At 33.1% G+C, this 16,903-nt stretch overlaps 1 protein-coding gene across 1 annotated transcript in view; it reads left to right on the top strand.

The window, feature by feature from the left end:
• LOC132740739 (rho guanine nucleotide exchange factor 10-like) overlaps positions 1 to 16,903 on the top strand; it is a 107,139-nt gene that overhangs the window by 29,312 nt on the left and 60,924 nt on the right. The window contains 5 exon segments of the mRNA XM_060728705.1: positions 553 to 635; positions 3,398 to 3,454; positions 10,530 to 10,681; positions 12,550 to 12,665; positions 15,699 to 15,817. Of these exon segments, the coding sequence (XP_060584688.1) occupies positions 553 to 635; positions 3,398 to 3,454; positions 10,530 to 10,681; positions 12,550 to 12,665; positions 15,699 to 15,817 (527 nt within the window).

Here is a 16,903-nt window from a genome sequence, read left to right as displayed (position 1 = left end):
GGCTGAAATGTTAAAACCGTAGAATAACAGATTAATATTCAAGTTCACTAGGACAGTCACTGTTCAAAATTAGTTTGAAAAATATTCACCTGTGTTTCTTTTCTAATGCTACCAAAGGTTTTTTGTTTTAGATAGGTTGAAGGCACAGTGTTTGTTAACAATTACTTCCTGATGCTTGGTGATCTGGAATGTTGTAGCTACTGTACCATATTGGCTAAAACATGTCATAATTGGAGAGCCTAACCATGCATGGCCCTATGATAGATGTTATCCGGAACATGGCAAATGTTGGTTTTTCAAAGCTAATTCCCAGGTGCAAACAAATGTTACAACTAAAGCTTCATGGAGCACTACCGTTCTTAATAGATAAGTCAATTTTCGAAGCTGTAACTGTAAAAGTTTGTTTGTACCGCGGATTAGTTTGGAAAAAAAATAATATATACTTAATTCCGGAGTTAGCCCAGTATGATAAAGCATTCAATCAAATACCATTACACCCTTACTCCCTTAAATATCAAACAGTTAGCAAATATTCATGAATATTTTTAACAGGATGTGACTGGTTCCCACCATGTTAAGCAGAGGAGATTATTTCTGATGAATGATAGACTGGTGTCTGTCCATGTTTCACAAAGGTGTGTCTGGTTCACAGTTTTACCCTCACTTTTTTCATTCCCTTAGAGCTCTTGATAAGTGACACAGTATGAGTTAAATTTGAATTATAAAAAAAAAAAATTGAAAACAAAAAAGCACCAAAAAATAAGATATTTCAGTTAAAAAACAAAGAAAATAAAAAACATAAATAGGTTTATATGACTAATTTAGAATAACTTATCTATTAACATACGGTTTCATAAAGTTTACCTATTGGAATACTTTGAATAATTCTATACTTGATTTATTCATAAAGATACTTTTTGAATTAAAAGCTTATCAAGAGCTCTGCATGGTTATTGTTTATTAGATTGTAGATTAGATACTGCCTGTTTCTGGTCAGCCAATGAAATAATTGAACTTTGTGAGCAAAGAATTTTTTCTAATTGAACTTTGTGAGCACAGAATTTTTTCTAATTGAACTTTGTGAGCACAGAATTTTTTCTAATTGAACTTTGTGAGCACAGAATTTTTTCAGTTTTCAAGAATGGTTACTGCGAGTTGACTGCGAGTATGTACTTTTTTGGGAAATTAGTACATTGACTTAAAGTATCACAAATGTGCTTGTGTGTACTAATTTTGTGTATGTTTCATTATTATTTATTAATATCACAGTCATGTGATTTCACAGTGACCAGAATCAAGCAGACATGGGTTGTGTACCTTGGCATAACTAAATACAGAAATTATTAATTAATTGATTAATTTTTGTTTGTTTTCTTAATTCATACTAAAATAACAAAATGTTGTTCGTGTGATTTTGTTCCAATAGATAAATATATATTAAAAACTCTTGTGTGACAAACACTTGTTTGACTGACCTTTGCAAGTTTTTCAAGTTGTTAGTGTAATTTTAGGTACTTTGGGTTCATGCTGGAATTAAGGCTGATGTAACTTAGGTCCTACATGTCCTCTATGATTCTAGGAGAAATATAGGGTCCTGGGGTCATACCATTATTTTTTAGGTTATTGGTTTGATGTCTGCTATATCACCATTCTATCCATCTGTCATCTGCATTCAGCTTGTCAGGCTTTCACAGGACAAACAGCTGGCAGGATTTCAATGAAACTTCACAGGAGTGATCAGTACCATTCCTAGTTGTGCAAATCTTTAGCACGTTTTGCTTTGCTCTACAAAATGGCCGCCAGAGCTATAAATAGGAAAATCTTGTCCAGCGTTCACAGGTTTTCACAAGCTGCTGGTGGGATTTCAACCAAACTTCACAGGAGTGATCAGTAACCATAACTACATGTGTAGTTATGGGAGAAAAATATTTTTGTTACAAAAACCTCTTCTAGTTTCTGGTTGATTTTTGTTAAGATGAGGGGAATTTGACTAATCATTGATGTGTGTTTGTAATACATGTAGTTGTAATGTAATACATGATCTTTTGGTTAAAATACTACAAAAAATCAGCAATCTTGTAATTGTTTTGGAACAACAGATTCATGGATGTAGTGATGGGTCTTCAGATTTCAAATGAGGAAGTTTTGCGTTAGATGTAAGTCATACTAAAATATGTTAAGGTAATGTATGGTTGCATTGTAGGTGTGGGAGTCTTTTTGGCAACATAATAAATGTGATAATTTGATAAAAATTCAGATGTAATGCCAATCACACTTAATTATCTGTTTCAGAAGTTAGCTGTCATTTCAAGTTAAATCAGTCAGTACTGATACAGAATCTAGGAATTCATTTTAGGTAATTTCGTGCTGGTATATTATTTGTTTTGTAGATAACTTGGCTGTGGTATATGCCTTCTTTAAGGTAACTTCCCTAACTTCCCTGTGTTTTTTTCATTGTTAGGTACCCTACCTTTGGTATACCACTTGTTAGGTAACTTCCCTATGATATACAGCTTGTGAAATAACTTCCCTTTATTTTCTGTGATATATGCCATATATGGAAACTTCCCTATGCCATGGTAATTGACTTTGTAGTTACTTTACCTCTGGTATATGACTTGTTAAATAGCTACCCTCTGATAATTGTATTAACATTCCTGTAGAAAATCATTTGTTTTGCACCTACACAATGACTTGAATGGTAGCCTTCCTAATCTTTCTAGGATATATATGACTTGTAAGGTTATTTACCTATGGTATATTACTTGTTAAGATAAATTCCATCTGATATAACTTGTTGTGTAACTTTTCTGTATTAACTTCCCAAACTTTCCTCTGGTATATCGCTGGTGAGGAGTCTTCCCTTTTGAAAATCACTTGTTAGAAAATTTCCCTCTTGTATTGACTTAATAGGTAACTTCCCTTTGTTATATAACTTGTTAGGTAACTTTCCTTTGATATATGACTTCCGAGGTAACTTCCCTTTGGTATATGACATATTGGGTAACTTCTCTTTAGTAAATGACTTTTAATGTAACTTCCCTCTGGTGTTTGACTTGATACGTAATTTCCTTCTGGTATATGACTTGTTAGGTAACTTTTCTCAGATGTAGGACTTGTGAGATAACTCCCTTCTGACAATTATGACTTGTAACATAACTTTCCTATGGTATGCGACTTGTATATAATTTTTCTCTTGTATTAGACTGGTTGAGTAAATTCCATCTTGAAAATGACAGAATACTGAAATTAATTGACGTATTTCATTATATACAAATACAGGTATACCAAATTTCCAATACGAGCAATAAATTAAAATGTTGCCATAAATTTTTATTACATGTAGCTTGAGTTATGAATGGTAGATGAAAGTAAAAACGTTTTTAATGTGTTAAAGGCATGGTTCAATTTCTATGGTACAACTGAAACATCAAATGATGTCATCATCACTATGGTATGACAAATTCTAACACTCTTTTGAAACAATACAGGGATGGTGGTGGTGATATAACAGCATGTTTTAAATCACTGGAAAGTATCACTGATAGCATACATTTTTTCCTAGTTTGAAGCTGGTTGTATAAGACTCGTAACTGCCTAATTATAATAAGCCAATGCAACCAGCATGCAGGGCTGGAACAGCCTGCATGTGATAGCTGAATTGAGATATTTATTTGTGTTTGCTTGCTTACATTTTATTTTTTATGCCACCACAGCATATGCGCACCTGTCTGTGTGTGTGTTCATCTGTTTTATAGATGGTTAATATTGTGAACTTTCTTAAAAACCGCAAGTTTGATTTCAACCAGACTAACCAGGTTTGTTGCTTGGATGAAGCGCTTTCAAAGTTGCCTAAAGACTTTGATTTGTGCAAGTTATCTCAAACCTCATATGAGCCGCGTCACAACAAAACCAACGTATTGCGTTTGCGACCAGCATGGATCCGCGCAGTCTGATCAGGATCCATGCTGTTCGCTATCAGTTTCTCTACTTGTTATAGAGTTTGTAAGGGAACAGCATGGATCCTGATCAGACTGCGCGGATGCGCAGGCTGGTCTGGATCCATGCTGGTCGCAAACCCATTATGTTGGTTTTGTCATGACGCGGCTCATATGTGTACAATGAAAAGTCGTAGTAAATGAACAAAAATGTATATTAAAATTTTATATTGATATCAAATTTTATTCTTCATTTGCTTTGCAAAACAAGAAAGTGCAAATTGTTGCATAACAATTCAATTTCCTTATTATTTTCAGCGAGTTTCAAAAATCATTTCTGTGTCTAGTTATGCCAACTTTCCTTGTATTTATACTATTAATAAGGGTCTTAATTTAAACAATTTTATTATTTATTTTTCATATGTTAAATTTTGATTCAGGGTTGTTGCGAAACTTTTCGTTTTATTTTGTTGAACAAATATTTGGTTGTAATCGGCAAAGAAAGGAGGAGAAGGAAATCTTTACTGGGTTTGAAGTAAGATTAAATGTCCTGGCTTTAAAAGAATTCTAGCTTTGATGTGTGAATAAAAACTGATACAAGTGTAATACTTACATGTAGGAATGTGATTATAATGTAACTGCATGAAAATATTAAATGTGGAAAGAGGGACGTCTACGACTCCTCCCCCCTCAAAAAAAAAAAAAAAAAAACGAACAAAAAAAAAACAAAATTAAGTTTTAAAAAAAAAATACATACCCTACATTTAAAGCATTGTATAATCAATATTATTATATACTTATCTTTTGTCATATTTAATCATGGTGGTGAAAAAAAATTTAGATTTTTTTTCTACCCAATTTCGTCTGCTGAAGGGAGCTCCACAGAGGTTCAAAAGCTTAAAAACATAAAAACATAATAGATATGAAATTTTTACAGAGCTCATCTGGAACACTTAAGACAGAAAACTGTGCAAATAATAATAAAGAAATTTATGCTCAGCACAATGCAAGCACAGAGTTTGCTAATTTTGTTTGTGGAGTCCATTAATGCAAGCACAATGTTTGCTATTTTGGTTTGTGGAGTCCCTTAATGGAAGCACAGCATTTTGCTTTTTGATTTTTGGACTCCCTATATGCAAGCACAATGTCTGCTATTTTGGTTTGTGGAGTCCTTTAATGCAAGCATAAAATCTGCTATTTTGGTTTGTTTAGTCCATTAATGCAAGCACAACATCTGCTATTTTGGTTAGTGGAGTCCGCCTTATGCAGCAAAACTGGTTAGCGATACCCAAAAGTACTTTGAAATATTGTTTGTGAGTCTTGAAATGGATTTGTATGGGTTTGGGAGATTATGCAAGTCCTTTGTTTTTTTTTGTTCCTATTTGAAGAATTGCTGTTTGCTTGGGAGCAATTAGTCAGAAAATTTGCTAATTTCTGGATCAGTGGATCCAAATTAATGAAAATGCCTTTGCTTATATTGGGTTGATGGCAGTCTTAAGATGATGCACAATTCTTTTTTTTTGTTCCTTATGTAAGACAATTCTGGTTGTATGGACCCAAATGCCTGAATAAAACCTTTCTATTTAGTTTTTAGTCCTTTTGTAACACAATGTTTCTATTTTTTTGTGTTTTCAAACCTTTAAATCAAGTCATCAACGCTGCTATTTTGTTGAAGTTCTTAATCAAGCACAAAAATTTCGTATTTTTGTTGTTTTTTTATGGGTAACACAATGTTGTCTTTTTAATATTTTTGGAGTCCTTTAATGCAAGCACATTCTTTGCTATTTTGGTTTGGGGAGTCCCTTTAATGCAAGCACAACATCTGCTTATTTTTGTTCCTTGAGTCCCTTAATGCAAGCACATTAACTTACGTCTGCTATTTTGGTTCATAGTATGTAACTATCTTAACATGCTAAAATAAAACAAGCACAACCTTTGCTATTTTGGTTTGTGGAGTCCCTTAAATGCAAGCACAACCTTTGCTGTTTTGGTTTGTGGAGTCCATTAATGCAAGCACAACCTTTGCTATTTTGGTTTGTGGAGTCCCTTAATGCAAGCACAACCTTTGCTATTTTGGTTTGTGGAGTCCCTTAATGCAAGCACAACCTTTGCTATTTTGGTTTGTTTTAGTCCCTTAATGTAAGCACAATGTTTGCTATTTTGGTTTTTGGAGTCCCTTAATGGAAGCAAAACGGTTGCTATTTTGGTTAGTGGAGTCCCTTAATGCTTTTTTTGGTTAGTCAGGAGTCCCTTTATGCAAGCACAATGTCTGCTATTTTTGTTTGTTTAGTCCATTAATGCAAGCACAAGGTCTGCTGTTTTGATTTATGGAGCCCTTAATGCAAGCACAACCTCTGCTATTTTGGTTTGTGGAGTCCCTTAATGCAAGCACAACGTCTGCTATTTTGGTTTGTGGAGTCCCTTAATGCAAGCACAGTGTCTGCTATTTTTGTTCCTGGAGTTCCTTAATGCAAACACATTTACTTACGTCTGCTATTTTGGTTCATAGTATGTAACTATCTTAACATGCTAAAATGACATAAATATGATAATATTTAATAATCAAAGTAATCCTTTGTCTCTAGTCCCTGTTTCCATATACTATTGCAATATTCATATATATCACTTAAGTTTATAAATAGCTGCATGAAAATTGCATGTGCTTTTGATTTAGTGTATATATACTTAGAAAACAATGAAGGGTGGATTGAAATAGATTTCTCAGAAATGTTTTAACTACACACATTTCTTTTTATTTTCCAGCTATTTTCCATATCTTCCTCTTTCATTTTGTTAAATGATTATGACCCTTTTTTAGCTCCACTTTTTGATGAAAAAAATGGAGCTTATGTCATAATACATGAACATCTAATCAGTGCTGGCGCATTTGTTTTGGTTTAGCATTTTCATCAAGGTCCATTTTCCAAAAAGCTATAAAATCTATTCACTGGTATACATGTTTATTTTTATGTATTTGGTAATTGCTGAGTCCATTTTATGTAACTGGTAATTGCTGAGTCCATTTTCTCAATTGTTACCAAAGTAAATTTCACTTTGAAACATGATATACATGTTCACTTTCAAAATTTGACACCATTTGAGAAGTGCAGATAATCCTAAAATTCATTTTTTACAAAGTTATACCCTTTTTTGACTTGATTCTTTTCTTTTAAAGTCATTTTCTGAAAACTTGTCAAAGTTAATAACTTCAAACTTACTTTATACTCCAGTTTTTAAATTGGAATGCATGTCCATAGGGCAAGTAACTTTTAAATTCATTAAAGACTGATAAAGCAAGTTTGCAGAGTTATGCCCCTTTTTCTATGTCGCTTTTATTTTACAATCCAGCACTTAGATAAGCTGAGACAAGTCTTGTTTTCTATTATGCTCTTAAGTCTGGTGCCCTGCCTAAAGTAGTAAATGTAGGCAGAGAAAAAGACTATATATAAGATATTAGCTCTAACATGTATAATGTAGTTGTTAAGGGGAAAAGTTAACTCTAAAGGATTAATAACTTGTCTTTGATTTAAACAACAAGCATTTATAAGATTTTGCTACCATTTGATTATTCATCTTTGTTACTATACTTTATACTTTATATTTATATCCTGCCTGGACAGGCTTATCTCATTAGGAACAGTGATAGGTTACAAAACTTATATTAGTATATCAGGGGTTGACCAGAAAACTGCAGTAACATATATGAAATAAAAAAAAGGGCTTACAACAGTCTTGTGGTTAATCCTTGATAATAAACTTTATAAGTGGTTAGTTTTGCGATGTGGAAATATTTGCGATTTTTGCAAATTGAAATTATTCACAAATATTTGATTGCGCAAAAATTATTTCTATTTAGGCAAATTTTCTTCTATCATTCGACAACAGGATTTCATACAGCATCTTACAATGAATAAATTTGACTGTAAAAATTATATTTTCCCAAATATTCCCACAAGCAGAAAGTCCTCTTTTTTGACATTCGCAAATTTTTTGTGACGCATAAATATCCACTTATACAGTAGTTAAAGCATGCTCTGTTTACATGTATATTTCTTGTTTGCTGCTCTTTATAACACCTTCTTTAAACTGATTACTGTACTTGTATTAATTGAGCCGCGTCATGACAAAACCAACATAATGGGTTTGCGACCAGCATGGATCCAGACCAGCCTGCGCATCCGCGCAGTCTGATCAGGATCCATGCTGTTCGCTTACAAACCCTATTACAAGTAGACAAACTGATAGCAAACAGCACCAGGATCCTGATCAGACTGCGCGGATGCGCAGGCTGGTCTGGATTCATGCTGGTCGCAAACCCATTATGTTGGTTTTGTCGTGACATGGCTCAATTTAAGATTATTTATGCATGCATGTTTTATGTTTACTGTATATAATCAGCTACTGGACAGAGGAGTTAAAGAGGTCAGATTTTTACACTGATCCTTTAGCTGAGTGCTCTACAGGAATTAAAAGTGATTAACTTTTGCCACCAGTATACAGCCACTGGTCAGCTGCCACATCAGTTTGTACAGTATGAATTTATAGCTAAAATCATTCTACATTTTGCTTAATTACACATATTTTCATTTGTGGAAGATTTAACTGCATGTAACTTACAAGAGTTTATATTACTGATTAAAAGGAGGTAAAAAAACAAAAAAAAACAACTGAAGTCATATTTAAGGAGCTCATAATTAATTTAAGTACTTCATTTAAAGGCCCATTATGCATCAGATATGCTTTAATTTTTATTTCTATAAAACTTTTTATTTTTGGTATTTTGTAACTTTTTCCAAAAAAAAATACTCATTTGCCATATAGATGAATTTTCTTTGTTCCTTTGGCTTTGTTGGCAATTGGTATAATTATGGTGAATTAGTATTTTGTATGGAAGTAAAAAATACTACATTGTTTACATTTTGCTTCCTTTATGACACTTTAGTGCATAATTATTCAGGCTATCCCCATCTAACGTACCTACCGGTAAATCCATTATCAAAATATTATCAAACACATGTTTGACATTTCTGTAGAATTTAATAACTATGGATTTCTGAGGCATAATGTGCCTTTAATTATATAGTCTCAGGAATTATCATAAAAATTTTATTTATTTACTTATCGAACTCTTTCTTTGAATGCCTTATTAAGCCATATATAAAGTATAAAGTCTGAACAAATTGTAAACTTGTATTTTTAAAATTGCTTTTGCTAATGGTTATTAAAATGGCTGTGTAAATAACTATATACATGTTTCCAACACGTAATATGAACGTTAGTCAAATGTTGTAAGTAATTTGTATGCCAGGAATATTTGGGGGAGGATATAAAAAGTTTATAAAGTAAGTGTTTGGCTTTACTTTGTTACTTTGGTTTGGTTTTTCTAACACACTAATATATGTATACTTACAGTATCTTATAGCACCTTCATTTGAGCCGCGTCACGACAAAACCAACATAGTGCGTTTGCGACCAGCATGGATCCAGACCAGCCTGCACATTCGCGCAGTCTGATCAGGATCCATGCTGTTCGCTATCAGTTTCTCTACGTGTAATAGAATTGGTAAGCGAACAGCATGGATCCTGATCAGACTGCGCAGATGCGGATGCGCAGGCTGGTCTGGATCCATGCTGGTCGCAAACCCATTATGTTGGTTTTGTCATGATGCGGCTCATTTATTGATCAAAGCTTGATCTCTACCTTTATATTAAGATTATTGGGGTTTCCAAAGATCACGTGGAGTGAAAATAATTTTTTCTTAACTTTTCCTCATGACAATTGTATTCTTAGATGCGTCAAAGCAGTAACCAACCTTATTAAAATGAGCTTTTTGTTCTAACTTTTAATTACCTGATGATATCATAGTCATTATCAAGGCTTAAGTAAATTAATGTATCAATTAATGTCAGTTACATGATTTAATGAGATACACGAGTAACAGGGAGTTTTATTAACTGTTAAACTATCAGTTGCATTATTTGAGCCACGTCACGACTAAACCAACATAGTGTGTTTGAGACCAGCATGGATCCAGACCATCCTGCGCATCCGGGCAGTCTAATCAGGATCCATGCTGTTCGCTATCAGTTTCTCTACTAAAAGGGTTGGTAAGCAAACAAGCATGGATTCTGATTAGACTGCGTGGATGCGCAGGCTGGTCTGGATCCATGCTGGTCGCAAACGCACTATGTTGGTTTTGGCGTGACGCAGCTCATATAATTATCACACATTGCTTGTAATATTTAGGCAATCCTGCACAGAAGCGTTAAATTATATCAGATATTTTATTAAGTAAAAGCTCTCATTTTGTGCAAAATTATGGAGAGAAAAAGAATTCTTATCTTTAAATGAATAAAAAAAAGAAGTCTTTTATTTTTAAGGTATATAGATTTGATAAAAAGAAATGATTATTAGATATTTGTTGCTTCACACTATTATGTCCTACTTTAAGTATAGGAATCAAGATTTAGTAAGTAGTAAGTAAGTAACAACTTTATTTAATGAGGCTTACACATTCAGTTTCCTGATCTTCCATGCGGGCCTCAGTTAATTTTCTTTTTTCAACAACAGTTATTATGTTTTTGAAACAGGGACCAAGATGCAGCGAATTCGGAGAGGTTTACGTACAAATGGCATCAGCGGTTACAAGATCTCGAACTCACCACGTCGGCTATCACTCCTAATATGCAGACAACTGTAAATATAGGGAGTACAAGCTCAACTATAATGTCCCCTAAAACAGGTACGTACACAAGAAGTTTGTGTTGGGAGTTATTTATTGAATATATTTCGCTGTTAACAAGAAAAATTCCATATAAATTGCAACCATTTTAAGAAAAATCACTTTCGTGTTTTAATGAAAATTTTAGGATGTCTAGGTGGTTAAAACCAATTTGCCCCTCAGCTGCTGTGGGTTTGAATTATGGCAGGGAGTTTGGATTCTAATTTATGTGAGGAAGCTTTATCCAGAGTATGGAGTGTCGGAGATTATACTCACCTAGTTGTCTGTTTGGCCTCACATAATGCACAGACAAGCACCTGAGGTCTTCGTCCACCAGTAAAGCTGGAATTTCGCCATATGATATCTGCTCCGTTGGGGCTATAACTCCAACCCCACCCACCCACCTTTGAAAAAAAAAGAAAAGAGAAAATTAGGGTTTTAGATTGAATAAATATTGAATTTATTTCTGTAATTCTGTAACCATCACAGGCCAGTGAAAATTAGTTCGGGCCAGTAAAAATTTTAAGAAAATTTAGTTAGATATATAGAAGAATAAATTCAAAACTGGAATTTGGGCTAGTAAATTCAAAATCTTAAATTCATTGACTGTAAACTGGTGCCAATCTGTTTTTCAGTTCCGCTAGTTTAAGAGTTAAAATGACCTATCTTTAACACTGAATTATTTTGTTATACCGTTTTTATTTTAAAAATTTTACATTAAAGCAACAGCAATGCAGGTAATTTACATGATATTATATTTGAGCCCTGTCATGACAAAACCAACATAGTGGGTTTGCAACCAGCATGGATCCAGACCAGTCTGATCAGGATCCATGCTGTTTGCTTACAAACCCTATAACAAGTAGAGAAACTGATAGCAAACAGCATGGATCCTGATCAGACTGCGCGGATGAACAGGCTGGTCTGGATCCATGCTGGTCGCAAACCCATTATGTTGGTTTTGTCATGACAAGGCTCATTTTATTTCCCAACAGCATGACAACATCACTTAACATAGTCTAGTACAGGATCAATCTGGTTTTACAATCCTATCTATATTAAAAGTAAAGAGACTTACATTATATTAGAAGAGCATGCATATATGAGCCGTGTCATGACAAAACCAACATAATGGGTTTGCGACCAGCATGGATCCAGACCAGCCTGCGCATCCGCGCAGTCTGATCAGGATCCATGCTCTTCGCTATCAGTTTCACTACTTGTAATAGGGTTGGTAAGAGAACAGCATTGATCCTCATCAGACTGCGCGGATGCGCAGGCTGGTCTGGATCCATGCTGGTCGCAAACCCATAAGATTGGTTTTGTCGTGACGCGGCTCATATGTTTAGTATCATGTTATTTATAAGCCTCCTTCCCAGAAATGGGGATATATTGCTTTGCCCTAATTGACCAAACCTGTTGTCTTATCAATATGTAGAGAATGCTTTAGCCTGAAGTCCTTCCATTTTGGAAGTTGGTCATTTAATGTAGATAAACCTTTGATATTAACTGGGTCAAAGGTCAAGGTTATAACATTCACATTGTCGTTCAGTATTAAGAGAATTTTTGTTTTTTTTGCTTCAAACATCAAATTTGATACAGATACTGGTCATGATTTGTAGATGACCTATAGCACATTCAGTATTTTATAAGTTCAAGGTCACATTGACAACCACAAATTCTTCAGGAAACATGACTAACTTTTTGCCATCAGGGGACATGCATGCTTTTCATCAATGCCTTGTTATTTTAGATAGGTCAGAGTCGTCAATGCCTTGTTATTTTAGAGAGGTCAGAGTCGTCAATGCCTTGTTATTTTAGAGAGATCAGAGTCACCAATGCCTTGTTATTTTAGAGAGGTCAGAGTCATCAATGTCTTATTATTTTAGAGAGGTCGGAAGAGGATCCATATGATGTAGCGTCAGAACTTACAGACATGATGCATGACATATCAGTGCTAGCAAAGATAAACCAGATGGTCTCTACCCTAAAACTTTCCTATCCAGTAAGTTAAAACCTGTAACACAAGTATCCTGTAAGTTCTATCATATTATGTTAGTAACCTGTAAGTTATAGTGTGTTATGTAAGTAACCTGTAAGTTATATCCTGTTATGTTAGTTTCCTGTAAGTAATATCATGTTATTTTAGTATCCAGTAAGATATATCCTGTAATGTTATTATCCTGTAAGATATATCCTGTTATGTAAGTACATGTATCCTGTAAGTTATATCATGTAATGTTAGTATCCTGTAAGTTATATCATATTATGTTAGTATCCAGTAAGATATATCCTGTTATGTTATTATCCTGTAAGTTATATCCTGTTATGTTAGTATCCTGTAAGTTTTATCCTGTTATGTAAGTAACCTGTAAGTAATATCCTATTATGTTAGTATCCTGTTATGTAAGTATCCTGTTAGTTATATCCTGTTATATTAGTATCCTGTAAGTTCTATCCTGTTATATAAGTATCCTGTAAGTTGTATCCTGTTATGTTAGCATCCTGTAAGTTCTATCCTGTTATGTTAGTAACCTCTAAGTTCTATCATATTATGTTAGTAACCCTTAGGATGTATGATGTTATGTTAGTATCCTGTAAGTTATATCATGTTATATAAGTATCCTGTAAGTAATATCATGATATGTTAGTAACCTGTAATGTAAGTAAGTATAACCTGTAAGTTATATCCTGTTATGTAAGAATCCTGTAAGTAATATCCTGTTATGTAGTATCCTGTAAGTAATATTCTGTTATGTTAGTATCCTGTAAGTTATATCATGTTATTTAGTATCCTGTAAGTTATATCCTGTTATGTAAGAATCCTGTAAGTAATATCCTGTTATGTAAGAATCCTGTAAGTAATATCCTGTTATGTAGTATCCTGTAAGTAATATTCTGTTATGTTAGTATCCTGTAAGTAATATCCTGTTATGTAAGAATCCTGTAAGTAATATCCTGTTATGTAGTATCCTGTAAGTAATATCCTGTTATGTAGTAGCCTGTAAGTTATATCCTGTTATGTTAGTATCCTGTAAGTTATATCCTGTTATGTAGTATCCTGTAAGTAATATCCTGTTATGTAAGAATCCTGTAAGTAATATCCTGTTATGTTAGTATCCTGTAAGTAATATCCTGTTATGTAGTAGCCTGTAAGTTATATCCTGTTATGTAGTAGCCTGTAAGTTATATCCTGTTATGTTAGTATCCTGTAAGTTATATCCTGTTATGTAGTATCCTGTAAGTAATATCCTATTATGTTAGTATCCTGTAAGTTATATCCTGTTATGTAAGTAACCTGTAAGTAATATCCTGTTATGTTAGTATCCTGTAAGTAATATCCTGTTATGTTAGTATCCTGTAAGTAATATCCTGTTATGTAAGAATCCTGTAAGTAATATCCTGTTATTTTAGTATCCTGTAAGTAATATCCTGTTATGTTAGTATCCTGTAAGTAATATCCTGTTATGTAAGAATCCTGTAAGTAATATCCTGTTATTTTAGTATCCTGTAAGTTATATCCTGTTATGTAAGAATCCTGTAAGTTATATCCTGTTATGTAAGAATCCTGTAAGTAATATCCTGTTATGTTAGTATCCTGTAAGTTATATCCTGTTATGTAAGAATCCTGTAAGTTATATCATGTTATGTAAGAATCCTGTAAGTTATATCATGTTATGTAAGAATCCTGTAAGTTATATCCTGTTATGTTAGTATCCAGTAAGATATATCCTGTTATGTTAGTATCCTGTAAGTTATATCATGTTATGTTAGTATCCTGTAAGTTATATATGCTGTTTTGTAAGTACCCTGTAAGTTATACCCTGTTATGTTATAGTATCATGTAAGTAATATCCTGTTATGTTAGTATCCTTTAAATTATTTTGTTATTTTAGTATCCTGTAAGTTATATCATGTTATTTTAGTATCATGTAAGTTATATCATGTTGTTTTAGTATCATGTAAGTTATATCATGTTGTTTTAGTATCCTGTAAGTTTTATCCTTTTATATTAGTATCCTGCAAGTTAGATCCTATTATATCAGTTTCCAGATGAGTGTTAATTATAATCTGTAAATCCTATTTCTAAGGTTCATAAAATTTCCAGGGTCTGTGTAAGATCAGATAGTATGTAACAGAATTGTTTGTATATATATATTTGAGCATATTATGCTTAAGGTAAGCTGTTGGCATCACCTTGTGTCCATTATCCTTTTTTGTCTTTTTTCAACATTTTTTGAGATTTATTGTTTATTTTTTCACAAATTATAGTTTATTTTTAAAAGCATTCATTAAACGTTTTAAAAATCCTAACGTTTGATTATTCTAAAATGTATATATTATATATTGTAACATTCATAATTTGGTAAACAATATGATTTAACAAGTGTTAGATATTTTAGATACTAATTTTTTGTTTCTCAGTTGTTATAATAGGTATGGAAAAGTACCAAAATTTGCTGAACTTTATTAAATCTATTAATGGACAGGGTTCATACAGACCTGGAAAATTAATAATGGAAAATGAATTTTGACTCGAAAAATCATGGAATCTTGGTAAAGGGAATTTTATCATGTTATGCATCAAATTGTTATGGAATCAAGAAAAGATAACTCTTTGATTAATATTCCATACTGGTAGTTATATTACTTCCCTTTACTTGTCATATGTAATTTGCTATGTAGTGCAATCTACTCGGTCTCTCTGATATCAGCCTTCTTACTTGAATGAATAGGACCAATTTTAATGCTTGCCTATATGGTAATTATTGCGGTGATGAGGGTAAACAAACCTAGACACAGTTCTAGAAGTAGCATGTAATCATTTGATGCCAAGGAAGATATAACCAAAGGCTTAAACTCTAGACATTGAAACTTAAATCTACTGTTATGTTATCATGAAAAGTTTTATAGAATGATTGAAAAGACATGGAAATTTGGTTCCAGCACTTTGTATGAACCCTGATGGATCAAGTTAGGTAATTAAGAATGTATGACTATTTAATTGACTTTATGTGTCTACATTAATTTAATTCAGGGTTTGACAGAAGATAATTTACATAGCATAATAGCAAAGCTTCAGAAAGAGATACAGAGTAAAGACTATCAACTTCAGATGTTAAACTCTAGTACTATAATACTTCAGGATAAAGTCAGGTAAATATACCAAAAGTTAAGTTATAGAAAGGGCATCAAAACAGGAGGCTATCTAATTTGTACAAGGGGGCAAAGCCCCAACCCCATTATAAATAAGATTGTCGAGTGTTCTGATGTTCTTCATCTTTTCTATCTTAGACAAACATAAAAATACATCACAATATGTAACCCCAGAAAAAGTAACCATACTGTAGGGAAAACAAGAAATTGCAGAAATCAGCCACCATAAAGCTTGTGCATTTTTTTTTAGCTCTAACACATTTTCAAAAGAAATGTCACCAAACTATGATACAATGATAACCTTGTGGGCCGAGATATTTGATATCAATAAAAACCTTGTGGGTTGAGATATTTGGTATAAATGATAACCTTGTGGTCCAAGATATTTGGTATCAATGTTAACCTCATGGTCCAAGATATTTGGTATCAATGATAAGCTTGTGTTTCAAGATATTTGGCTTACAAATAATGCTTTTAAAATGATAACCTTGTGGTCCAAGATATTTGGTATTTATGATAAGCTCATGGTCCAAGTTATTTGGTATGAATGATAACCTTATGGTTCAAGATATTTGGTTTCAATGTCAACCTCCTGGTCCAAAATATTTGGTATAAATGTTTAAACTCGTGGTCCAGGATATTTGGTATCAATAATAACCTTGTATTTCTTTGATATCTGGTGTAAATGTTAACCTTGTGGTCCATGATATTTGGTACCAATGTTAACCTCCTGGTCTAAGATATTTGGTATGTATGATGAGCTTGTGGTCAAAGATATTTGGTATAAATGTTAACTTCGTGGTCCAAGATATTTGTTATCAATGTTAACCTCATGGTCCAAGATATTTGGTATCAATGATAACCTTGTGTTTCAAGATATTTGGCTTACAAATAATGCTTTTTAAATGATAACCTTGCGGTCCAAGATATTTGGTATTAATGATAAGCTCATGGTCCAAGATATTTGGTATTAATGATAACCTTGTGGTCCAAGATATTTGGTATGTATGATAACCTTGTGGTCCAAAATATCTGGTATCAGTGATAACCTTGTGGTCCAAGATATTTGATATAAATGATAACCTC

This window comes from Ruditapes philippinarum, unplaced genomic scaffold (assembly GCF_026571515.1).
Source record: "Ruditapes philippinarum isolate M1 unplaced genomic scaffold, ASM2657151v2 ctg1721_1_1_1_1, whole genome shotgun sequence".
In the NCBI taxonomy this organism is placed as follows: domain Eukaryota; kingdom Metazoa; phylum Mollusca; class Bivalvia; order Venerida; family Veneridae; genus Ruditapes; species Ruditapes philippinarum.
The sequence above is the reverse complement of the archived record's forward strand: the minus strand, read 5'-3'. Positions and strand labels throughout refer to the sequence as shown.